Source organism: Mobula hypostoma, chromosome 21 (genome assembly GCF_963921235.1).
Source record: "Mobula hypostoma chromosome 21, sMobHyp1.1, whole genome shotgun sequence".
Classification (NCBI taxonomy): Eukaryota; Metazoa; Chordata; class Chondrichthyes; order Myliobatiformes; family Myliobatidae; genus Mobula; species Mobula hypostoma.
The window spans coordinates 51903279-51930366 of NC_086117.1; the positions used below are offsets into that span (position 1 = coordinate 51903279).

At 44.5% G+C, this 27088-nt stretch overlaps 2 protein-coding genes across 5 annotated transcripts in view; both read right to left on the reverse strand.

The window, feature by feature from the left end:
* The window catches only part of LOC134360012 (V-type proton ATPase 116 kDa subunit a 2-like), a 61361-nt gene extending 37956 nt beyond the window's left edge, over nucleotides 1-23405 (reverse strand). Inside the window, exons 1-4 of one of the 2 annotated variants that reach the window (XM_063073995.1) lie at nucleotides 23169-23405; nucleotides 15218-15296; nucleotides 10157-10254; nucleotides 3774-3911 (exon numbers count right to left, since the gene is read on the reverse strand). In XM_063073995.1, the coding sequence (XP_062930065.1) occupies nucleotides 3774-3911; nucleotides 10157-10254; nucleotides 15218-15296; nucleotides 23169-23285 (432 nt within the window). In that variant the 5' untranslated portion in view covers nucleotides 23286-23405. The remainder of the gene's footprint in view (nucleotides 1-3773; nucleotides 3912-10156; nucleotides 10255-15217; nucleotides 15297-23168) is intronic. The other variant, XM_063073996.1, reaches the window with a different exon arrangement.
* A 1166-nt stretch (nucleotides 23406-24571) lies between these two features.
* The window catches only part of tctn2 (tectonic family member 2), a 53362-nt gene continuing 50845 nt past the window's right edge, over nucleotides 24572-27088 (reverse strand). For all 3 annotated transcript variants that reach the window (XM_063073998.1, XM_063073999.1, XM_063074000.1), the window contains one exon: nucleotides 24572-26965. In XM_063073998.1, the coding sequence (XP_062930068.1) occupies nucleotides 26844-26965 (122 nt within the window). In that variant the 3' untranslated portion in view covers nucleotides 24572-26843. The remainder of the gene's footprint in view (nucleotides 26966-27088) is intronic.

A 27088-nucleotide genomic window follows, 5' to 3' on the forward strand; every position in this document is an offset into this window, starting at 1 on the left:
GAGCGTTGGACTTCAGGATTTCTCAGCCACCTGTATTCATTAATAGTTAGAGCCATTAAGCCAAGGGGCTTTCTGTCTGATCTTGTTAATTGTGATTGGTACATGTTTCCCACATTCTACGATTATATAAAGGGGACTCTCATTGTGCTCTGTAATTGGAATCCTACTGTGAGTTTGAGGGAATGATTTGTCCCACGGTGTCACTCAGTTGTGCCTCCGATGCTCGGTCCATATTCCTATGTCTAACCTCTTGTTTCCATCTCCTCCAGGGGGAGTCTGCCATTGCTCCGCACTTGGGTACAGTCCTGCAGGCATGCACCGTGACAAAGCACTACAATAATTGAAGGGTACCTTGTCCCCCCTCCTCCCCACCACCACTCCCTCTCCTGACAGGAGTTCTATACAGACCCCCCAAATTGTAAAGATGTGATCTACAAATTGCAATGGGAGATAGAAAGTGCATGTCAAAGGAGCAAAGTTACAATAGTCATGGGTGGAATTCAATTTGCAGGTAGAAAATCAGGTTGGTGCTGGATCCCAAGAGGGGGAGTTTTTAAGAATGCCTATGGGATGACTTTTTAGAGCAACTTGTGGACGAGCCTGCTAGGGGATCAGCTATTCGGAATTAGATGCTATTCAATGGACCAGAATTGACAACTTAAGGTACAGGAACCCTTAGGGGCAAGTGATCATAATATGATCAAATTCAACCTGAAATTTGAGAAGGAGAAGCTAAAGTCAGGCGTATCAGTAAAAGGGAATTACAGACACGTGAGATTGACTGGCCAGAATTGACGGGAAAAGAACACTGGCAGGGATGATGGCAGAGTAGCAATGCCACAACTGTGACTAACAAGAGAAGTCAAAGCCAACATAAAAGCAAATGAGAGGGCATATAATACAGCAAAAATTAGTTGGAAGTTGGAGGATTGAGATGCTTTTAAAAACCAACAGAAGGCAACTAACAAACTCATTAAGGTAAAGATGCAATACAAAAGTAAGCTAGCCAATATTATTAAAGAGGATACCAAAAGTTTTTTCAGATACATGAAGTGTAAAAGAGAGGACAGAATGGATATCAGACCACTGGAAAACAATGCTGGAGAGATAGCAACAGGGGACAAAGAAATAGAGGACAAACTGAATTAGTATTTTGCCTAAGTCTTCACTGTGGAAGACACTAACAATATGGTGAAAGTTCCAGGTGTCAGGGATCATGAACTGTGTGAAGTTACCATTGCTAGAAAGAAGATTCTTGGAAAACTGAACGGTCTGAAGGTAGACAAGTCACCTTGGCCAGATGGTGTGCACCTCAGGGTTCTGAAAGAGGTGGCTGAAGAGATTGTGGAGGCATTAGTATTGACCTTTCAAGAATCACTAGATTCTGGAATGTTCCAGAAAACCGGAAAATTGTAACCGTCACTCCACTATTCAAGAAGAGAGAGAGAGACAGAAGAAAGGAAATTATAGGCCAGTTAGTCTGACATTAGTGGTTGAAAAGATGTTGGAGTCAATTATTAAGTACGAGGTTTCAGGGTACTTGAAAGCACATGATAAAAAAAGTCCATAGGCAGCACGCCTTCCTCAAGGGAAAATCCTGCCTGACAAATCTGTTGGAATTCTTTGAAGAAATTGAACAGCTATATGGACAGGAGAGGAATGGAGGGTTATGGGCTGTGTGCAGGTCGGTGGGATTAGGTGAGAGTAAGAGTTCGGCACGGACTAGAAGGGCCAAGATGGCCTGTTTCCGTGCTGTAATTGTTATATGGTTTATATGGTTATAAATAACAAGCCGGAAAGACAAAGGAGAATTGGTTGATGTTGTCTACTTGGACTTTCAGAAGGCCTTTGACAAAGAGCCACACGAGGCTGCTTCGAGCCCATGGTATTACAGGAAAGATTCTAGCATGGATAAACCAGTGGCTGATTGGCAGGAGGCAAAAAGTGGGAATAAAGTGGAAGCCTTTTCTGGTTGGCTCCCTGTGACTATTGGTATTCCATGGGAATCTGTGTTGGGACCAATTCTTTTTACATTATATGTCAATGATTTGCTTGATGGAATTGATAGCTTTGTTACAAAATTTGCATATATATGAAGATAGGTGCAGGGGCAGGTTGTTCTGAGGAAGTAGAGAGGCTACAAAAGGACTGTACAGATTTGGAGAATGTGCAAAGTGGCAGATGGAATACAATGTCAGGAAATGTATGGTCATGCACTATGGTAGAAGGAATGAAAAAGTAGACCTATTTTCTAAATAGAGAGAAATTACAAAAAACTGAGGCACAAAGGGACCTGGGAACCTTCGTGCAGGAGTCCCCAAAGGTTAACTTGCAGTGCGAGTATGTAGTGAGGAAGGCAAATGCAATGTTAACATTCATTTCAAGAGGATTAGAATATAAAAGCAAGATGGTAATGTCGAGGCTTCATAAAGCACTGGAGAGCCTCATGGAGTAATATCAGCAGTTTTGGACCCTTTTTCTAAGAATCTGGAGAGGGTTCAAAGGAGGTACATGAAAATGATTCCAGGATTGAACAGCTTGTCATACAAATAGCGTTTAATGACTCTGGGCCTGTATTCATTGGAATTCAGAAGAATGAGAGGTGACCTCACTGAGACTTAGCCAATAGTGAAAGGCCTTGATAGAGTGGATATGGAGAGGATGTTTCCTGTGGTGGGAGAGGACAAAACCAGAGGACACAGTCTCAGAATAGAGAGGCATCCTTTTAGAATGGAGATGAGGAGAAATTTCTTTAGACAGAGAGTGATGAATCTGTGGAATTCTTTGCTACAGGCAGCTGTGGAGGCCCAGTCTTTACGTATATTTAAGGCAGAGGTTGATAGATTCTTGATTGATCAGGGCATGAACAGATATGGGGGGCAGGGCGGGTCAAGGAGGCAGGAGATTGCTGCCGAGAGGAAAAAATGGATCAGCCATGATGAAATAGCGGAGCAGACTCAATGGGCCAAATGGCCTATTTCTGCTCCTATGTCTTATGGTCTATATATGTATGCACTTTGATAATAAAATTTACTTTGAACTTTGAATGGTGTAGCAATGTACAATCCTGACACAAAATCCAAGTCAGTAACCTATTGCCATAACAGACAAAAACTATCAGAAAAATTCATGTTGTTTTCACTTCATTCCAGCCTAACATGCCCGTGCCTACCCAGTCACATCAAAGTGACCAATTGACCTACGAACCCGTATGTCTTTAGAATGTGGAAGATTGTACAAACTCCTTACAGACAGAAGAGGGAGTTAAACTCCGATCTTACAGCATCCCACAGTTTACTAACCCTACCCTTAACCTGTACATCCTCGGAATGTGGGAGATCGCACAAACTCCTTACAGACAGAAGCGGGTGTTAAACTCCGACCTTACAGCATCCCACAGCTTATTATCCCTACCCCTAATCCGTAGGTCTTTGGAATGTGGGAAGAAATCAGAGCCCTTGGAGGAAACCCATGTGGTCACAGGGAGATTGTACGAACTCCTTACAGACAACAATGGGAATTAAACCACAATCTTACAGCATGCCCAGCAACTTACAAACCCTACCCCTAACACATACGCCTTTGGAACATGGGAGGAAACCGAAGCTTCCGGAGGAAACCCATGCGTGACAGGGAGACGGTACCTACTCCTTACAGAGTGTCAGAATTGAACCGGGCTGCTGGCAGGGCAATAGTGTGATGCTAATCGCTGTGCTACCTTACGTCAACACACATCTCTGGTGTTTAACATCCATCCAGCAGCACCCACTCACCTCCGAGGTTCTCTTCACAAAGTCCTGAGTCACTCGCAGCATGTGGTTATACTCCGTGAGCTCAAGAAAATTCCTCTTCAGGGTCTCCTTGTTTTTTGTCACCTCCCGCAGTTCTGCCTCCAGCTGCTGCAGCTGTTCCTGAAACCAGAACAGACACACTATGAAGCAACATCCCCACTCACCGGCCTCACGGCCATTACCCAAAACCATCTTCAACAGCTCAGACCTTGGATTTGTTTCTCAGACATTGAAGTTATATAAAAAGATGCAAACTCCACCATGTACGGTCCCAAGCCCGGCTGCGAGGGGAGGAAGGTTGGGCACGGGGCTTGCAACCCTGTCCCGGAAAAACTCAGAACTACAGAAGTGCTCCAAAAAACTCATCCCTGGATCTTCACCGAGAAGACATATGAAGACGTGTGTTGAAAGTGGAAGCCAAAGGGCCCATTAAGTTTCTATCAGCCCAGGATAGACTACTCTGGCAAGCTGCTGTCCATGGCTGTTACCAGTAGGGATGATGGGCTTAAGATGATGATCTTATGCCCAAGTAAAAGAAAAAGATGCAGGAAATCAGAAATAAAAAACACAAAATGCTAGACAAATGCAGTCTGGTCAGAGAGCTGAACCACGAGCTCTACTTTTCCCTCCCACAGATACAGTCTGATCTGCTGAATATTTCCAGCATTTATGTTTTGATTTTAAACAATTGTCTGCCTGCACATTTTCTAGCAGATTGATAATCACCTCTTCAGTAAATGAAGAAGCTAGCACACAGATACAGCTAGGAATCAGGGAAACAAACGCAATGTTAGTCTTCACTGCAAGAATAATAAGTGGGAGGTCTCATTGCAACGGTATGCATGAACACACTGAGGACCAGACAGAGTCTGGACAAAAGGTCTCAGCCAAAAACATCGCCTGTTGATTCCCCTCCATGACCTGCTGTGTTCCTCCAGCAGATTGCGACTCTAAACTTTGTACAGTACAGGAGGGAACGTGCGCTTGTGTTGGTTGTTAAAGAGCAACCCAGGTAGAACCTACTATGCACTGATACAAATGGAGGCACTGTTTCAGTGTTGATGGTCTCTGGCCCACCCAGTCTCTGAGGCAACGAGACTGTGACCTCAACATCCCTGGGTGAAACGATTTCCTCACCAAGCCTCAAAACCTTCTGCCAAACACTTCCAAGTCTGTGACTCTTTTGATACAGGAAACAGGTTCTCCGAGTGTCCTTTCAATTCTCGGCACCTCCACCATCTCGCTAAGGCTATGCGCCACAGTAAACCTCCGCCTCGAAAATTCTCAGCACCTCCACCATCTCTCCCAGGAAATACTCCACAGAAATCTCAAACCTCAAAAATTCCCAGCACCCCCACTCAGGCTATGCCCCACAGAAAGCCCCAATATCTACAATTATATATCAGACCTAAAATTTTCCAGTCTCAGCAAATTCCTGAAATCTCCTCAGCAGTCTTCCAACACAATCATATTTTCCCTTCAGCTACAACTCTATGTTGTACTCCGGCTATGGCCAAACTATCAGTTCGAGCTCAGCCTGCCTGCATTAAATTCTACACTGCAGTAAATAAAGTGTTTTGTGCATCTTTGAATGCCTCACTGACCTGACCTGGCATTCTTAAATATTTGTGCACATGTATTTCAAGTGCTCCCTATTCCCCTACATATTCAACCTGTTTCCCAAACACCCTCATAGGTACATTACCTCTTCAGTGAAAGGTGAAGGTTGCACAAAGGTACAGCAAAGAACAGGGAGGCAAATGGAATACTGGTCTTCACTGTGGGAGATTTTGTTGCCATGGTTTGCAAGAATGCACGATGATCATGCAGAATCTTGGTCTCACCACACAGCCAGTGACCGTAAGAACATAAGATATAGGAGCAGAATTAGATCATTTGACTCATCAAGTCAGCCATTCTGGTTCAATTCCCACTGCTGCTTGTAAGGAGTTTGTACATTCTCCCCATGACCTTGTGGGTTTCCTCCGGGTGCTCCAGTTTCCTCCCATAGTCCAAAGACATTCCAGTTGGTGGGTTAATTGGTTTTTGTAGATTGTCCTGTGATTAGGCTAGGATTGCTGGGTGGTGAGGCTCGGAGGGCCAGAAGGCCTACTCCATGCTGCATGTCAATAACTAAATAAAATAGGCAATGGAAATTTTGTAATTTTACATAAAACACAAGAACCAGGAGCTGCCAACTGCATCTTCAAGGTGGCTCTGCCATTTGTTAAAAACTACAGCTGATCCAATCTTGACCTCAACACCACCTTCCTGCAATCTCCCCATTCCACTCGACATTGTAAATGTCTTCCATCTCCTTGCTGAATATATTTAATGACTTTACCTCATCTCTCTAGCCTCTTACCTCTTCTCTTCACCTGCTCATCACCTCCCCAGTGCTCTCCCCTTTCCCTTTCTCCCATGATTCACTCTTCTCCCATCAGAATCCTTGTTCAGCCATTTGCCTTTTGCATCCATCAACTCCCAGCTTCTTACTTCAACCCTCCCGACTACCACCCACCTGGCCTCACCTTCTAGCATCCCCCTTCTCCTCCCCCCACCTTCTCATTCTAGTGTCTTCCCCCTCCCTTTCCAGTCCTGATGAAGGGTCTCAGCCCGAAACATCGACTGTTTATTCCTTTCTATAGATGTGGCCTGACCTGCGGAATTCCTCCAGCATTTCATGTGTGTTGCCCTCATAATCCATCCTGATAGCTGCCTGCAGAAGCTCACTTCAATAATCTCTCTCATTCTCCTATACTCTGGCAAGAATGATTCCAGGATTGAAAGGCAAGGCATGAAGGGATATGGGGAGAAGGCAGGAGGTTGCGGCTGAGGGGGTGGGAATGGATCAGCCATGATGAAATGGCAGAGCAGACCCGATGGGCCAAATGGCCTAATTCTGCTCCTGTATCTTTATGTTCTCAAGTACGGGCCTGACCAGCTCAGCTCTTCAGAATATCCCACTTCTCAGGGTCAGCATAGATACAGTCCCTTTGGAACAACCAACCCATACAGATCATGGTCCACAACCAGCTAGCTCCTATTTCCTGCATTCGGCTCCTGTGCCTCCAAATCTGCCCCTCTATGTACCTATCCAAGTGCTTCTTAAATGATACTATTGTACCAGCCTCAGTCACTTCTCTCCATAGACTCACCACTCTCTTTGTGAAGTGGAGGCCCCTCAGGTCCGTTTTAAATCTTTCTCCTCTCACTACATCCCCCCATTGTTTCGTCTCTCCTAACCTGGGGAAAAGCCTTTTACCATCCGCCTTATGCGTCTGATCTCAGGAACCCTCACTGATTCAAGGCAAGTATGTTCATGCCTTACGTGCCGTGTCGTATGGTGTGGCCGACCATGGTCTTTCCGTGACCATGACTGTTCTTGGCAAAAAATTTTCTACAAAACTGGTTTGCTATTTCTTCCTTCTGGGCAGTGTCTTTACAAGATGGGTGACCCCCAGCCACTGTCAATACTCTTCAGAGATTGTCTGCCTGACATCAGTGGTCACATAATCAGGACTTGTGAAATGCACAAACTGCTCGCGTGGCTTCTGCTGACCCTGTTCCGGGGACTACGCTTTGCCCAAGGGTGACCTGTGGGCTAGCGGAGGAAAGGAGCACCTTACACCTCCTTTGGCAGAGATGTAGCTCCACCCCACCATCCAGTACATACCTCCTAAAAGAGAATTAAAACATTACTCAGTCTCACCACTGCTCCATAAAAGTGCTTTAAAGCTTCCTTTTTGTTCAAACTCTAAGCAATAAAAGACCTTTCTAATTACTCGTTCTACCCTGCATGCCAAGTCCAAAGTACAAGAATTGCAAGTCTTGATAATTTTTTCCCCTCAGGGCCTTTAAACAGGGTAGCTTGACTGCTCTGGGATATGGTACAGGCCACGTCATACAAAAGGAATTGGCAGAGAGAGAAACAGGTTTCGTGGCGAGGGAAGGGCTGATGACTTAGGACTCAGAGCTTAACAACGCTGCAGTAGCTGCGTTAATGACAGCTGATGGTCTAGTAGACAGTGGTTATGTTCAGCTGTGAACATGCATATGCATTTGTGTATTAACCAGTGGGACCACACACAGGCTCAGTCACAATTCAAATTCCAATGCAAATTTTATTGGCAAAGGACATACATGTCACCATATCCCCTGATATTCATTTTCCTGCAGGCATACTCAATAAATCTAAAGAATGGTAACTATAACAGAATCAGTGAGAGATCAGCCAGAGTGCAGAAGACAACAAACTGGGTAAATGCAAATATAAATAAATAGCAATAAGCAACGAGAACACGAGATAAAAGCATCCTTAAAGTGAGATCATTGGTTGCAGGAACATTTCAATTCCCCAGTCACCGAGCAAGGCATCACGTACGCACCCCCTTCGGCCCAACAAGCCCATGTTGCCCACAGTGCCCAACCAGCTAGTCCCAATTTCCTGCGTTTCGCCCATATCCCTCCAATCCCTGCCACTCCATGTACCTATTCAAATGCTTCTGAAATGATACGATTGTAGCTGCCTCAACCACCTCCTCTGGCAGCTTGTTCAAAGACTCACCACTCTGTGTGGAAAAAGATGCACTTCAGGTTCCTTTTCCTTCTCACCCTAAACCTGCACCACCTAGTTATGGACCCCCCACCCCCCCCACAATCCTACCATGGAAAGGATTGTTACCATCCACCTCTCGATAGATATTTACACATCTTAGCCTCGCATAATTTTAAACATCTCACTGAGGTCGCTCCATACTCTCCTTTGTTCCAAGGAATAAAGTCCTGGCCTGATCAACCTCTCCCTGTAACTTAACTCAGGTCCTGGCAAGATGGCAGCAGTGACCAGTGGCGACATCTTGCAGACAGCTTATCAAACTACTAGATACTCACCTTCTAAACATACTTCTGAACTGTGGTCAATTGCAGCCTGCAAGCTCTCTTTTAAGGATGTATTTTTACACCATCAGATATAGGAGCAGAAATAGGCCATTCAGCCCATCAAGTATGCTCCACCACTCAATATTAGGCTGATCCAATTCTTCCAGTCATCTCCACTCCCCTGCTTTCTCCTCATACTCTTGGATTTTTGAGCCGACTAAACAACCTACTGCTTTTGCGAGCTCCGAGGGGATTTGGCGTGGATGAGTATGGGGTGTGCCCATCACTGGGGGCAGCTGCATCAATTCCCAATAACGGAGCACGAACCCATGGTTGGATCTATTACTCCATGCTGACTAAAGCATCGAGCAAGATTAAAATTGTCGAGGGTGAGAGCAGAAAACAAACAGCCGTTCAGCGCTGTCTGCTTGCACTTGGCCGGTCTCCCTCTCTTCTTGCTGCTGCCATTGGGCGGAAGATGCAGGGACCTTGGGTCCCACACCACCGGGTTCGGAGCAGTTGTTGCCCTGCAGCCACCGGGCTCCTGGATGGGCTTCACTTGCCTCAGCACTGAATGCACTCCGCAGGTGTGGACTCACTTTTGAGGACTCTGCAGATAATGTTCCACGTGTTTTTGCTATCAGTCTTAAAAAGGTGCTTCAGTGATGAACTGACTCCGTGGCTGTGGGCCCTGGACCAGCTTCACTCACCTCAGCGGCTCCCTGGCTGTGGAATCACTTTCAGGGACTCTGCGGTTCATGTTGTCTGTTTACTTTCTATTGTCTGCACAATCTGTTGTCTTTTTCCTTCATGTTGGATGTTTGATGGTCTTTGTTGGGTGGGGATGTTCATTTAATGGACTCTACTGCGATTCTTTGTTTTGTGGTGCCTGCAAGAAGGCGAATCTCTTATTTTAAATTTTATTTTTATTTGGATAAGGTATTCGCAAGTATTATACAAACTTTTTTTACATGTATAACCTTTTCTATTTTTTATATATGTATAAATGTATAATTATTTACACCTTCATACATACACATTGAGATGATATAAAAAGTAATTAGGCACTTAAATAAATAATTATGTGCAGTTGTAATTACACTCTATTAGACTAAGAAATGGTAATGTTTAAAAAAATAGTAATAATAGTGGTTGAATAATAATTTCCACGCATCTCTTCCGGTCCATTTCTTTCTGGTGCAAAATATTGTATGTAGCCCTATGTAACTTCCATCGTAGGTGCTTATATCTCAACTCGTTGATGTTTGCTCCCACACACAAACATACTTATCCAATCCCTATGTACTTATTTACTTCATTTTATCATTTTTTTTTCCAAGAAGGCGAATCTCAAGGTTGTACACATACTTTGATTATAAATGTACTTTGAACTCTCCTCCTGGCAACATCCTCAGTAAATTTTGTTGACAAAGCAAGTTTTTCGACTATCTATCAATCAGAGCTATACACTTGTCGGTACTAACCTGTATCTTCAACACATGCTTCGGCAGTGGGGCGACAGGATTCACCTCACCATCCAGCAGAGATATATCTGCCCTTTTAATTTCTTGTAACAAATACCCTGAAACACAAAGGAAACCAGGCGTGATCATCCAAAGGCAGTCGTGGAGCTGGTCTAAACACAGTACAGCACAGTGAAGGGCTTAGGATGCAGAGTTGATCCACTGGGCATCACTGCAATGGAGGAAGGGCTGGAGCTGGTCACTACTGGCACAAGTCACCAGAAAACAGCGGATCAAATGGCCGCAGTTGAGGATGTTGACATTTGAAGAAACATTTTCCAGACGAAGTTAATAACAGATTGACCTCAATCTCACTATGAGGAGAAGGAGTCACTCCTAACCCTCATCATTTGGAGAAACAGCTTCTGGGCGAAGTTAATAACAGATCGACCTCAATCTCACTATGGGAAGAAGGAGTCACTCTAAACCCTCGCCGTTTGGAGAAACGTTTTCCAGATGGAGTTAATAACAGATCAACCTCAATCTATGAGGGGAGATCACTCCTAACCCTCTTACTGTAGCAACGTGACAAAAGGTCACAATCAGGGTGGTTAACTCTCTCCTCAGGTCATTCTGTGACAACGTCTCCAATTTGTGCCCATTTCAAATTGATGTCCACAGGATTTATCAGAGACTTGCCTTCCGTGGATCAGTTTGGGTCAAAAGTCCATTTTGTGTGCTGCATACCTCTGTGACATTCCTCATGACAAACCACTAACTCACTATCAGGTAATGCTTTGAGGCTGCAGCCCAAATTAAATTCATTTATTAGATCGGAGCATGTGAGGGGTTGTTGGAGGCGAGCTTTATCTTTACGCTTGAGTAATGCAGCCAAAAGTGTGCATTGTGATCAATCAGGGCAGTGTTGACACCCTGCATCATGTGAACACAGCACGTCATAAAATTAAAAGCATCAAACAGTCAGGCACACAGAATTATGCATTCAGTGACACCACAACAGCATGGGGAACAGGAGAGGGGCAAATCACATGTTCAAATTCAACAGGAAATTAAAATATCCTTTCATAATCAACTCAAGTCCACACTGCAACAGAACAAAGGCTCTCAGTGATCACAGGACAGATTCATTTCTTCAGGAACCTGCTCCATTCCATCCCACCAAAAATCCAAAATAAAATTAGAAAAGGAATGAAAGAGGTACGTGTTCAGATCAGAAACAAAGGAGCTCTCCTATCACACAGCATCTGGAAATGGTTCAAATGAGATTCACAGAATGAATATCGAACTGCCACAGAGACTCAACTCTCCTCAGTGATGGTCGGGACTACTCCCTGGGTAATACGAGAACCTCACCTCCTCAGTGATGGCTGGGACTTCTCTCTGGGTAATGCAAGGACCACATCTGCTCAGTGATGGCTTGGGCTACTCTCTGGGTAACACAAGTACCACATCTGCTCCATGATGGTTGGGACTGCTCTCTGGGTAATATGAGATCACATTTCTTCAGTGACGGGTGGGACTACTCTCCAGGTAATGTGAGAACCACATCTCCTCACTGATGGGGGGGAGTGCTCTCTGGGTAACATGAGAACCTCATCTCCTCAGTGATGGGAGGGACTACTCCCTAGGTAATGTGAGAACCATGCCTCATCAGTGACGGCTGGAACTAGTCTCCGGATAATGTGAGGACTACATCTCCTCAGTGATGGGGGGGGGACTACTCCCTGGGTAATGCGAGAACCAGGTTTCCTCAGTGAAAGCTGGGACCATTCCCTGAGTAATGAGAGACTACATCTCTTCAGTGATGGCTGGAACTACTCCCTGGGTAACACGGGAACTTCATCTCTTCAATGAAGGTTAGGACAACTCCCAAGATAATGTGAAAATCACATCTCCTCAGTGATAGCTGGGATTACTCTCTGGGTAGTTCTCACTGCTGCAGTTGGAAGTTCACACCTGCCTCAAAAGGGTGACAATCATACCAGTGCCCAAGAGCAGGGTGAGCTGTATCAATGACCATTGCCCAGTTGCACTCACAACTACTGTGAGGAAGTGATTTGAGAGGGTGGTCATGGCCAGAATCAACTCCTAACCAGGACCTGGACCCACTGCAATTTGCCTATTACCACAGTAGGTCTACAGTGGATACAACAGCACTGGCTCTGCACTCAGCCTCAGATCCCCTGGACAATAACAATATCTTGCATTCAATGTCAGTAAGACCAAAGAATTGATTGTGGACTTCAGGAAGGGGAAGTCGAGGGAACATACACCAGTCATCATCGGGGGAACAACAGTGGAAAGTGTGAGCAGCTTCGCATTGATTTTATTTAATTAGCAGTACAGCTTCCAGACTGAGCTGTGGCACCCCTGCAACTCCTGACAACTCCAACTTAACCACAGGAAAATTTACAATGACCAATTAACCTACAACAAGTCTTTGGACTGTAGGAGAAAAGTGAAGCACCTGGGGATAACCCACGCATTTCACAGGGAAGATGTAGAGAAACTCCTTAGAGGTCGCTGGAATTGAACTCTGAACTCCGACACCCCGAGCTGTAATTGCATCGTGCTAACCACGGCACCCACAGTAGTTCCTAGGAGTCAACACCTCAGAAGACCTTCTCTGGGCTCAACATACTGATGCAATTACAAGTATGACAGTGGCTACATTTCATTAGGAGTTTGAGGAGAATTGATATGTTACCAAAGACACTTGCAAATTTCTAAAGATGGACCATGGAAAGCATTCTAACCAGTTGCATCGCTGTCTGGTGCAGAGGGGCCACTGCACAGGATCAGAAGCTGCAGGAAGTTATAAACACAGCCAGCTCCATCATGGGCACTAGCCTTCCCAGCATCAAGGACATCTTCAAAAGGCGATGCCTTAAAAAGGTGGCATCTGTCATTAAGAACCATCATCACCTATGCTATCATCAATGTTGTGGTACTGAAGCCTGAAGGAGCACACAGTCAATGATTCAGGAACAGTTTCTTCTCGTCTGCTACCCGACAATGGACAATGAACCCATGTACACTACCTCACTACTTTGTTTTGCCTTCTTTTTGAACTAATTTAATATAGAAATTCCTTATTGTTAATTTGTATTTATTATGTATAGCAATGTACAGCTGCTGCAAAACAACAAATTTCACAACATACGCCACTGATATTAAACCCGATTCTGATTCGTATAACTGTCTCAACGTCTCTCAAACTTTGCTGTCGTACCTGCTGCCACATCTCCTGGCAGTTCATTCTAGGCATCTATCATTCTGTGGAGGAAAAAAAAACTTCCACATACATCTTAAGACTTTCCTCTTCTCTCCTTAGAGCCAATTGCTCAATTTTGTATTTCCAACATGGGAAGAAAGACTGATTAACTTCTCAGAACTTTATATAATTCCATCAGGTCCAAGTTTGTCCAACCTCTTCTTCAAGCTAACAATCTCTAACGCCGGCAAAATCTTTCTTGTACCCTCTCCAAAACCGCCACATCTTACCTCTGATACAGAAACAAGACCCGTTGGTTAGCCTCTATTTGGACCATTGTGTACTCCAAATACAGCCTAACCAACATATCATACAAGCTTCATGTGACTCATGCTCTACTGATGAAGGAAAGTATGCCATAAGCCTTCAACAACGGCCTGCCCCACTCCAATCACATTGATGTTATGGCCATGAAAGCTCACCAGCACCTCTACTTTCTCAGAAAGAGAAAGAAATGTGATGTGTACCATCTGACCCTCAGTAATTTTAATCAATGAACCACAGAAAGCATCCTGTCTGGATATATTATGGGTAGATATTGCAACTGCTCTGCCCAAGACTAAAGAGATGTGAACACAGCATAGCACATCACAGAAATCAGTCTCCTCTCCACAGACTCTGCCTGTACTTCCCGGTACCTTACTAAACCAACCACCCAAACTACCAGATGATCAATATTATTCAAAGGTTCATTTATTATCAAAGCATGTATCCATATACAACTCTGAAATTTGTCTTCTCCAGATAGCCAAGGGACACGAAAGTCGTTCAGAGAGAAATACCAAACCCACCTCACCCATACAAAAAAGAACAGCATCCCGATCATCAACTCCCAAAACACCACTCCTCCTGCACAAAACAGAACCACATCAATCCCCCCCAATAAACAAACCCTCCCTGCACAAAAAAAATTAACAAAGCACAACAGAACATCAACCCCCAAACACCTTCCCCTCACACAACAAAAAGGAAAAGGAAAACAGGCGATAAAAAAAAAATAAAAACTACAAGTCTGAAAAAGTCTACAGTCTATAAAAGCAATAGCCCAATCCATAAATGCAGAACCACGACACCATCCTCCGGTATCACCAACATTCATTGAAAGAGAGGGTCACCACACGAGGCAGAGAGGCCTACCCGCCTGACACAGCAACAGGCCGCTCACAGTCTCCTTCTCCAGCAGCAATCAAAAGACAGGCAGTCAGCACTAAACTCTCGCTTGCTCTCCACATTCGCCTTGATGTCTCAATATTCCTTGACCCTTTAACCTAAGACTATCCTCCTATCAATAAAAGGTCTAATCGTCACCATTATAAAGCCATATCAGGTACAATTAACAAGATAGTATGGAATAACTTGCCATGGCTTCTACAGAACTCCTAAACCAGGGGTTCTCAACCCGAGGTCCTCGGACCCCTTGCTTAATGGTATTGGTTCATGGCATAAAAACGTTGGAGACCATGCCCTAAATCATGCTCTCTCCCAACCATAAAAAAACAGGCAGAGGTGATGGGAAGACAATTACCCCAATTCACATCCAACCATGACTTGGAATCTATCATCTCCATTCCCTTAGGAATACACACCATTGCCTGATGGACTCAAGCACGGGAGTGTGGGGAAGACAGATTTCATGATGGAAGGGACAGGTTCAAGAGAGAGGGGTGAGGACCACAGACAGAAGCATGAAACATTACTAATTGCGCAGGCAGCAAACACAACTTGAGGGCAGCACCATACCTCATTACCAAATTAATCTTCCACCACGTTAACATCAACCAACCTACCGAGAGTCTTCTCCATCTCCTCACATCTCCTCATCTCACTGACAAACTTCCGCTGGAAGGTGGTCACATTAGGATTCAGCTGCAGGAGCAGAAATAGCAATTAAATTAGTCACTCTGAAAGAATAAAGTTCTTATGTAGCAAATGACAATTCTACTGAATTTAAATTCCTGGGTATTACTACTACAGAGGACCTGTCCTGGACCCAGCATGTGAGTGCAATTGTAAAGAAAGCACAAAGCATCCCTACTTCCTCAGTTTGTGGAGATCCGGCATGACATCTAAAATTTTGACAAACTTCTATAGATGCGTGGTGGAAGGTGTACTGACTGGCTGCATCATAGCCTGGTATGGAAACACCAATGCCTTGAACGGAAAGTCCTACAAATAGTGGAATTGGCCCAGTACATCACAATAAACCACAGAGCGCATCTACGTGCATCAGTGTCAGAGGAAAACAGCAACAAGCATCAGAGATGCCCGTCACCCAGGCCGTACTCTCGTCTCGCTGCTGCCATCAGGTGGAAGGTACAAGAGCCTCAGGACTCATACAACCAGGATCAAGAACGCCTCCCCCCCCCCCCCCATCATCAGGCTGTTGAATAAAAGGAGATAACTACACTCAACCTCACATTGCCCCATCATTGAAATGTTCCTACAACCAATGATCTCACTTTAAGGACTCTATCTCATGTTCTCGTTATTTACATTTTCATTTGCACAGTTTGTTATCTTCTGCACTCTGGTTGATCTTTCACTGATCCTGTTACAGTTACTATTCCTGACGAAGGGTCTCGGCCTGAAACGTCGACTGCGCCTCTTCCTATAGATGCTGCTTGGCCTGCTGCGTTCACCAGCAACTTTGATGTATGTTGCTTGAATTTCCAGCATCTGCAGAATTCCTGTTGTTTACAGTTACTATTCTATTCATTTGCTGAGTATGCCCACAAGAAAATGAATCTCTGAGTTGTAGATGGTGACGTATTGGTACTTTGATAATAAAATTTACTTTGAACTTTGAAATATACCACTCCTGAATTACCCTCACTGCAATCTGCAGCTTATAATTTCCCTTTAAGCAACGTACCTCTGAACCATTCTTCTGAAGGAGTCAGCAGACCTAACTCACAAGCATGTGGGCAGGCACCTTAAGCAGACGAAGGTATATCACCATGGCTGGGAGACAGAGAGGAGGCAGCCCAGCTGAAACAGAGGAATGAAAGTTCCTCTCCTCACCATCTTGTTAGTAAATATACAGTGGCTGGAGAACTATTTATATAACCACTGAATAGTTAGTTAGTTAGTTAGTTTCATTATGTCACCATTTGCAACAGAATTACAAGTATATTCCAGTTAAAAGCAAAGACAGTAAGGGTGAGGAGAGCCAGCCGTGGATAACTAAGGAAATAAAGGAACACATCAAACTAAAAGCTCGTGTGTACAAAGCCACCAAAAGTAGTGGGAAACTGGGAAACTGGAAAGACTGGGAAAACTTTAAGCAACAAAGAACCATTAAGCAAGCAATAAAGGAAGGGAAGATGGATTATGAAAATAAACTGGCACAAAATATAAAAATAGATAGTAAAAGTTTTTATAATTTTATAAAGCGGAGAAGTGAATGTAGGTCCCTTCCAGGATGAGAAGGGAGGAATTGATATTGGGTAATGAGAAAATGGCCAAGGCTTTGAATAACTATTTTGTGTCATTTTTCAATGTGGAGGACACGTCTAACATGCTAAAGAGAGATGTCATGGATGCAATGGGAAGTGAGGACCTTGACACAATAGCTATCACAAAAGAGGCAGTGCTGGGCCTACAGATAGACAAGCCCCTTGGTCCTGACGGAACATCGCCCAGGGTGGTGACAGAAATGGCAGAGGTTATAGTTGAGGCTTTGGTGATAATTTACCAAAATTCTCAGGACTCTGGGCAGGTGCCAGCAGATTGAAAGAAGGTGAATGCCACACGACTGTTCAAAAAAGGATGTAGGCAAAAGGCAGGAAACTTTAGGCCAGTTAGTTTAACATCTTTAGTTGAGAAAATCCCTGAAGCTATTACTAAAGAAGAAATAACAAGGCATCTGGAGAGAAATGGATCCATCAGGCAGTCACAGCATGGATTCAGAAAAGGCAGCTCCTGTTTGACAAATTTACTGGAGTTCTTTATAACAAGTGTAGTCGATCGAGAGGAACAGATGGCCATTATTTACGGATTTCCAGAAGGCATTTGATAAGGAGTCACATAAAAGACTTATCCATAAGATAAGGAGGCATAGAGTTGGGGGTGATGTATTAGCATTGATAGAGGATGAGTTAACCAATAGAAAACAGAGAGTTGGGACACACGGGTGTCTCTCTGGTTGGCAATCAGTGGTGAGCGGTGTGCCACAGAAGTTAGTGTTGGACCTGCAGCGATTCACAATATACATTAACGATCTGGAAGAAGGGACCAAGTGTAGTGTATCTAAGATTGCTGATGACACCAAATTGAGTGGAAAAGCAAATTGTGCAGAGGATACAGAGAGTCTGCAGAGAGATATAGGTAGGTTAAGTGAATGGGCAAGGATCTGGCAGATGGCGTACAATGTTGGTAAATACGAGGTCATCCACTTAGGAAGGAAAAATGGAAGATCAGATTATTATTTAAATGATAAAAGATTGAACATGCTGCTGTGCAGAAGGACTTGGGAGTGCTTGTGCATGAATCACAAAAGGTTAGTTAGCAGGTTCAGCAGGCTATCAAGAAGGCAAATGGGATATTGGCCTTCATTGCGAGAGGATTTGAATTTAAAAGCAGCGAGGTTATGTTGCAATTGTACAGGGTACTGGTGAGGCCACGCCTGGAGTACTGAGTGCAGTTCTGGTCTCCTTACTTGAGGAAGGATACACTGGCCTCAAGATTCAGGGGAGTAAATTTAGGATGGAGATGAGGAGTAACTGCTTTTCCCAGGGAGTGGTGAATCTGTGGAATTCTCTGCCCAATGAAGCAGTGGAAGCCACCTCAGTAAATATACTTAAGACCAGGTTGGATAGATTTTTGCATAGCAGGGAATTAAGAGTTATGGGGAAAAGGCAGGTAGGTAGAGACGAGTCCATGGCCAGATCAGCCATGATCTTATTGAATGGCGGAGCAGGCTCTACGGACCAGATCGCCGACTCCTGGTCCTATTTCTTATGTAACAGTTAGTTTGATTATGTCACCATTTGCCATAGATTTACATTGTCAGCATCACCAAGCTCCCCGGTGGGAATTAGGTGAAGATACAGGATGAATCCAGTTCAGTCCAGTATCAGTAAGATGGTTGGGAGCATGGCCTCTGGGTCCAACCAGAGGTGTAATTGTTCAACCTTTTACACAATCACAGGTCTCCTCTGGTCATCCAATACTGCCGGTCGACCCCAGCAGTAAGTTGCTCAATAGAGGAGCTGGGCAGTGCCACCTACTACAGAAACGTCCGGGAGTCCGTCATGGAGGGAAAAGGCCATAAGATATAGGAGCAGAATTAGGCCATTTGGCCCATCTAGTCTGCTCCACCATTTCATGACTGATCCATTTTCCCTCTCAGCCCCAATCTCTGGTTAATCAAATTCCTCCTCATCTCTGTTCTAAAGGGATGTGCCTCTATTCTGAGGCTGTGCCCTCTGGTCTTAGATCCTCTCACCATTGAAGACAACCTCTCCACATCCACTCTATCGAGGCCTTTCAACATTCAATAGTTACAACGAGGTCACCACTCATTCTTCTGAATTCCAGTGAGTACAGTTTCAGGTTGAATGAGAGCAAGTGGGATGAGCAGGAAGGGTGCCGTGGTCAGCATCAATCACTTGGGCCAAAGGGCCTGTTTCCACCCTTAAACATTGATATAGCACCTCAACCATTACATCTGGCAGCTGATTTCACAAAGATACCACCCTTCCTGTGAAAAATAAATTTGTTCCTCAGGTTCCTCTGAAACCTCCCCCCCCCCACCTTAAACCTATGCCTTCTAATTCTTGATACCCCAACCCTGGGAAAAAGACAGTGCATTGACAGTGATGTCATACAGCTCTGCAAGATCTCCTCTCAGACTCCCACACTGCAAGGAATAACATCCTAACCTGTCCAACCTCTCCTTGTACTTCAGTCCCTCAAATCCAGGCAACATCCTTGTAAATCTTTTCTGCACTCTTTCCAGAGCAGTAACGTCTTTCCTAGAGTTATAAAAAAGTACAGCACAGAAACCAGTACTTCGGCCCATCTAGACCATGCCAAACCATTTAAACTGCCTGCTATCATCGACCTGCACCAAGACTATAATCCTGCACACCCCTACCATCCATGTACCTATCCAAACTTCTCTTAAAACATTGAAATTGAGCGCACAAGGACCATTTGTGCTAGCAGCTTGTTTCACACTCTCACAACCCTCCCAAGCAAAGAAGTTTCCCTTCATGGTCCCCTTAAACATTTCACCTTTCACCCTTAACCCATGACCTCTAGTTGTAGCCCCACCAAACCTCCGTGGAAAAAGCCTGCATCTATCCTCTCCATACCTCTCATAATTTTGTATACCTCCACCAAATCAAACTAATCTTCTACGCTCCAAGGAATAAAGTCCTAATCTATTTAATTCTTTCCTTACAACTTACATCCTCCAGACCTTGTACACACACCCTTGTAAATTTCTTTCAACCCATTTCCTCTAGCAAGGCAACCTCAACTGAACACAATACTCCAAGTAGGGTCTTATCAGTGACCTGTACAACCATAGCATGACCTCCCATCTCCTATACTCAATGCCCTGACTGATGAAGGTCAGTGTACCAAAAGCCTTCACCACCTTGACCGCCTGTGACTGTACCTTCAGTGAACCACATACTTGTACTCCATGGTCCCTCTGTTCAACAACTCTTCCCAGAGCCCTGCCATTCACAGTGAAAGTCCCACCTCAATCCGACATTCCAAAAAGCAACATCTCACCAAATTAATCCTATGCTGTTACGAGAGGTAGGGGAAGAGATTGCTGGGGCTCAGGCTGTAAATTGTAAATCTTTGCCAGACAAAAGTGAGGTATCGGCTGACTCGAGGACAGCTAAAAAAGAACACAGACCCAGAGCACGCCCTTCAGCCCACAATGTGCAGAGCCAGCTAAAGAGCATATTTTTTAAAAAAAACAAACACTAATCCCTCAACTACACAAATGCCCATATCCCTCGCCCCCATCTTCCTCACATTCACGTGCCTATCTAAACATCTCTTAAAAGCCGTTAATGTATTTGCCTCTACCACCACCATACCAGGCAGAACATGCCAGGCAACAACCTCTCTGTACCCCTCACATTCCCCTTCACCCTACCCCCTCTCACCTTCAATGCATGCCCCCTGGTATTAGACATTTCAACCCTGAGATACTCTATCTACTTTTTTTTTAGCAAGGCAGCAAGGAAAAGCCTGGCAGTTACTGACCAGTGATCCTAACATCAGAAGAAGGGAAGACTTTGGAAAATTAGAGGGGCAGGATTAATGATCAATTGGAAAGGCAGTGACTAGCCAGAGTTTGCCAGCATAACTTTGTCAAAGGTAGACCCTGCCTGGACCAATAAGATTTATTTTTCCCCATCAGTCAGCAGAGTGTATTAACAAGGGCTGTGGTTTATATGTACCTCAGCAAAGCATCTAACAAGATCATGCATTGGGGAATGGTCCAAAAAGGTTAGGGCTATTGGGATTCCAGGGAAGTTGACAAATTGGATCCAAAATTGGCAACAGAAAAGAGGGCAGTTTTTGTGACCAGATGTCTATGACCAGTGATGTTCAACAAAGATCGGCACTGTATTTATTACAGCCTTGTAATAAATGTGAATGATCTGGATGTGCATGAGAGAGATCAGTAATTTTGCAGATAACAAGATGATTGATGGAGTTGTTTACAGCGTGGCGTGGAGCCCGTGGTGGCAGATGGATAATGGTGTGTTGGTGAAAGGGAATGAGAAATAGTTGACAGAGTTTAATCCTGGTCAAAGTGAGGTGATGCAGTTTGAGCCAGGTCTGAGTCCAGACTTTTTGAAATACATCATGAGTGGTCAGGGATATATTCTAGTCCTCCTGAGATAAATGTTGACATCTCATTTGCCTTCCTCACCAGACACAACGTGCAAATTAACCTTTAGAGAGTCCTACATTATGACTCCCAAGTCCCTTTAGCAAACAGTCTACCCTTTCATTTCTTCTACCAAAGTGCATGACCAGACACTTCCCAACACTGTATTCCGTCTGCCATTTCTTTGCCCATTCTCCTAATCTGTCTAAATCCTTCTGTAGCCTCTCTACTTCCTCGAAACTACCTGCCCTTCTACCTATCTTCATATCATCTGCAAACTTTGCAATGAAGCCATCAATTCCATCATCCAAATCACTGACATAACGTGAAAGAATCAGTCCCAACACAGACCTTTATTTCCACTCTTTGCCTCCTACCAATCAGTCACTGCTTTATCCATGCTAGAATCTTTACTGTAATACCATGGCCTTGTGCCTTGTTAAACAGCCTCATGTGTGAAACCTTGTCAAAGGCCTTCTGAAAATCTAAACAAACATCAACCGATTCTCCTTTGTCTATCCTGCTTGTTATTTCTTTAAAGAATTCCAACAGACTTGTTAGGCAAGACTTTCCCCTAAGGAACTCATGCTGACTATGGGCTATTTTCTTATGTGCCTCCAAACAACATACTGGCAGAGCTGGCCACAGCCTCAATTTACGAACCTGACAACAATGTGACTACTACTTTAACCAGGCAAGCTCACTTTGTTAAGCACCCCTTTCTACTGAGCATAATTAAATATGCCTTTTTACAAACACTCTGTGCCAGAGTAACCTTACCTGCATATACACCCAACCCAACTTTATCCCACACTGTGACAGTTTTAATCACGTGCCCAGAAACAGAACTGGCATCAGGGAACACCCTAATACATGTGTGGCATTTGGCATCTGATAGCATTTAGCCCCAAGTAATCATTTAGGTGGATCGACAGCATACAGCTTCTGCAGGCTTAGTACTAGAATGAAATTATAGGGACAGGTAGATTTGGCCAGCTGCCAATTACTCTATTTCCAGACGGCAGATCTAACACAGCAGAAACTCCTGAAGAAAGGAAGAGAGTGAGTGGGAATTCTCCACTATTAAATAATAGTCACCGACTGCCAAGACGACCACAAATTACCACTGATAACGACAAATAAAACCAACCAGCATCCAGTCAACCAGAGCACCAGGTACATTGACCACAGTTACAGATGACTGATCAGTTTTATACTGCAGCAGGTAGTTAATACATAACCAAATGCAACAGCGAGCAGAAACTAACAGCTTGTAATAGATCAACAAGATCATTAGTTAAGATACTGGTTAAGCAGTAAACACAATAAATTACAATGGGTTCAGATTACCAATAGCCACAACCTTGTTGCTTTTCCATTACCTAGTAGGTGATGGGGTTACAAGGTTGGTTATCTGCTAGTTAGTGATGGAGCACAGTAAACAGAGCTATTAGTGAGACACTACAGTCTGTAGGGTTACTATTCAATGGAGCACAAGAGTAAGTTGAATTACTAGTTAGTGAGGCCCACAATAAACTAGTCCTGACGAAGGATCTCGTCCTGAAACGTCGACTGTACCTCTTCCTAGAGATGCTGCCTGGCCTGCTGCGTTCACCAGCAACTTTGATGTGTGTTGCTTGAATTTCCAGCATCTGCAGAATTCCTCGTGTAAACGGGGTTATTACTTAGTGAAGGCAGATAGAAGGCAGGATTACTGTTTAGTGAGGCACACAGTAAGCGGAGTTACTAGTTATTGAAGGAGCCACAGAAGGCGGGTTTACCACAGCAGCTAGCAAGGCACTACAGGGGGCAGTGGTACTAGTCCGTCAATAACACAATAAGTAGGGCTGCTAGTTAGTGAAGGCTGGACTCACGTCTCTGAACTCCACCAGGCCGGCCTCCCCCAGCTCGCTAACACAGTCGTAGGCCGAGGCGGCCTGCAGAAAGAGCTGGGCCAGGCACATCTCCTCGCTGCGGAACACCGTACCCATCGTCCCGTTCCTCCGGCCTCCCGTCCACACACGGATGCACCCAAACCCGCCGCTACGCGTCCACAGGCCCAACAGGAGGGCGATTCCGAGCGGCGGCCGGCCCACGACTCGCTTCCCGGTGCTGACCACGCCCCCGGCAAGCAGTGTGACCAATCATAACCTACAATGGGCAGACTACGAGCCTGCCCCCACGGGTCGATTAAAACCCGCCCCCTTCCGTGATTGAAAGGCGGTGAGACCAACTACCGCATTGACCAAGTGTCGACACGTAGTGACCTAATCGCCTTACTGAGTGAATGACAAGACAGTGACCGCAACTCCTACTGACTGATTGGTTGGCATACCCATACTCGTACCCAATGATTGGCCGGCAGTAAGACCAACGCCCGCCCATACTGAGTGATTGGCAGGCAACAGGACCAATAGCTGCACCGCTGATTGATTGAGCCCCTGGAACAGAGCGCTCCAAGCGATGCCGGCCTGACAGCACGTCGTGGCTCGAATAGAGTCCGACCCGAAACGCCCGCCCGCCCGCAGACGCTGCTCGATTCGCCGAGTCCAGATTCCAGCATCTGCAGTCTTGTGTCCCTGAATTGACAAATTTTTGTAGTCGAATGGTGGAGAGTATCTTGACTGGCTGCATCACAGCCTGGTATGGAAACACCATCGCCCTTGAACGGAAGATCCTACAAACAGTGGTGGATACGGCCCGCTCCATCGCGGGTAAAGCTCTCTCTACAATTGAGCACATCTACATAAAACCCTGTCGCAGGAAAGCAGCACCCATCATCAAGGACCCCCACCAGATAGGACTTGCTCTCTTCTCACTGCTACCATCAAGAAGGTGGTACAGTGGCGTCAGGACTCACACCACCAAGTTCAGGAACAGTTATTACCCCTCAAACATCAGGCTCCTGAACGAGAGGAGATGACTTCACTCAACTTCACTTGCCCCATCACTGAACTGTTCCCACAACCAATGGACTCACTTTCAAGGGCTCTTCATCTAATGTTCTCGATATTTATTGTGATTTATTTGTATTAGTATTTCTTCCTTTTGCATTGGCACAGCTTGTTGTCTTCTGCACTCTGGTTGAATACCCAGGGTGGGCGGTTTTCATTGATTCTGTTATGGTTATCATTTTGTAGATTTGTTGAGTAGGCCACAGGAAAATAAGTCTCAGGGTTGTATATGGCGACATATATGTATTTTGATAATAAAACTTATCTTGAATTTTGATATCTAACACTGCATTAATCAAATCACTGGTCGACAGTAATGCTTATTCACTTTTAATGTTAAACACAAAACACTGGAGAAACTCAATGAGCCAAGTGTATGGACAATCGACCTTTCGCGAGACCCACCTTCCCCTGAAGCGTGGTTGTCGCGTTTTGACGGTCAAACACCACCTCTGCGACATGACTGACAGTCCGTGAACTTCTAACTCCACCCCTGCCACATGACCCCGCCCCTCGATCAGTCTCACCATGTGATTGACAGCAGGGGCTATCCGGACCCTGCCCCCTCCCCATCAGAAGTGATAGACAAGAGAAGGGGGTGGGCTATCTGGAGTTGTATGAGTGGTTTAGGTGCCAAGATGGGAACTAAATGTAATGATAGTGGTACCGTTATTGAGTTATTAGACACCCACATTGAGATATAGTGAAAGACTTTGTTTTGTGTGACATGCATTTGTATCATGCTGAACATAATTACCCCAAGGTAGTAACAGAAGCAGAATACAGCACATAGTGTTGCAGTTTTACAGAGAAAGTTCTGTGCAGGTGACTCCTGGACATATAGTGTGGATCATACTGACGAATGGGTGGAGTGGTGGGGAAGATGGAATTTCATCCCATCCATTCCATGCCGAAACCACTTAAACGGACTACTCCCATCAACCTGCACTGGGACCATAGCCCTCCATCCATGAACCTCTCCAAACTTCTCTTAAACATTGAGGTTGAGTTCGCATGCACCACTTGTGCTGACAGCTCATTGCACACTCTCACCACCCTGAGTGAAGAAGTTTCCCTTCATGTTCCCCCTTAAACTTTTCACCTTTAATCCTTAACCCATGACCTCCAGTTGTAGTTCCACCCAACTGCAATGGGAAAAGCCCGCTTGCATTTACCCTATCTATACCCCTCATAATTTTGTATACCTCTGTCAAATCTCCTCTCAATCTTCTATGTCCTAAGGAAAACTATCCTAACCTACTCAATCTTTCGTGATTTCTTTAGATAGAGATGTTGAGGACAACTAGTGTCAGAAAGAAAATAAATGGAAAAATAATTAGGAGGGACAGAGGCAAATGTTATTGGCAACACATGCGGGAGTCAGGAACTCGCTGCCTGCAGATGTAATGTGCAAACAGAGCCTGTGAATAAACAAAAAGAGGGAAAAAATATAATCTGTTTCTATTCCATGAAGGTCTCTGCAACCTTCTCGTAGCTCACACTGCCACCCAGTTTTATTCATCAGTGTACTTAATTATATATTATATTCCCATCATATGAGTCACTCGTACAGACTGTGAACATGTAGAACCTAATACTCAAACCTGTCCCATTTTTTGGTCATTTTCTCCTTAGCAGCCAGGCCTTCAATTATCGAGGCCCCAAGTCCTGGAGTTCCATCTCCCTTTTCTCCTTCAAATTTGTCCCACCACAGGCCTTTTGGTCATTGTGCTGACATCTTGTGCAGGTCAGAATCATTACACATTCCTGTAATATCAGCTGGGATGTTTTAGCACATTAACTGCAGGTGGTAGCTGTGAAGAGAGGCTCTGACACATGTGCTGACTATTCCCAAAAGAGTACAGGTGAAAGGGGAGGAAAGAGGAGCATCAGCTTTGGAGAAACAGTTGAGAAAAAGAAAAGTAGATGCGAGAAGGAAGTTATTTCTTGCTCGTTTGTGCATACAAAAAAAGACAAATAAAATATCAGAAAAATGGAGACAGACACTCCCATTCACAAAGAAAGTAGGCACAGCTTTTAAAGGTGACCAGCCTTCATCCTGATGTGAAACCACCTAGCTGTATGTCAGTCTTTTATTTCTTGTTTTGGTGTATCAAAAGAAGTTCCAAGTCTATTGTGCAAGGGAAACAATGTTTTGGGTTTAGAACAAAAAATGGTCATGCACTGCCTAATTTTAAATTCAAAATAACACGTATTCAAAACCATATCAGGGTTTTAGAACACTCCTATATAAAAATACATTAAAATATTTACACTGAAACATTCAGAACAACGCAAGGGGATAGTCTGTGTTATGTCCAGTATCCATTCAAGTGCATGAATTCTGCAGTTGCATCAAAATGTAAAACAGCAACAATTCTGCAAATGTAAGACACACCAAAATATCTTTCACCACAGGACTGCTTACTTTGTGGAACAACAGAAATAAAAGCTTGCAGACCATTAATGAAAGAGAGGAGGATACAATGAAGGTAGGGAAGAGGTAGATTCTGAGTGGATCCTGAATTGCTGGTCTCTTGGTGTTCATGTTACTGAACACTATAAGAACATGGAGATCATGCTTGCTGCAGGGTATTAAAAGGTCGAGTCATTCCAAGCCTTCCGTATTTTGTTCCACGGACCTCCCAACACTGCCGTCACCAAGAAGGTGAAGACCAGCAACATTCCCTGGGCAATTGATTGTGAGTATGCTTCACCTAGACAAACACATAGTTTGTTAGACATTGAGATCTCTTTTTGTGGGAGTGAACATAGAGAACAAGTTGACTTAGGTGTGTAAATGATTTTCTTTGCAATCAAATATAAAGGAACGTTGGCAA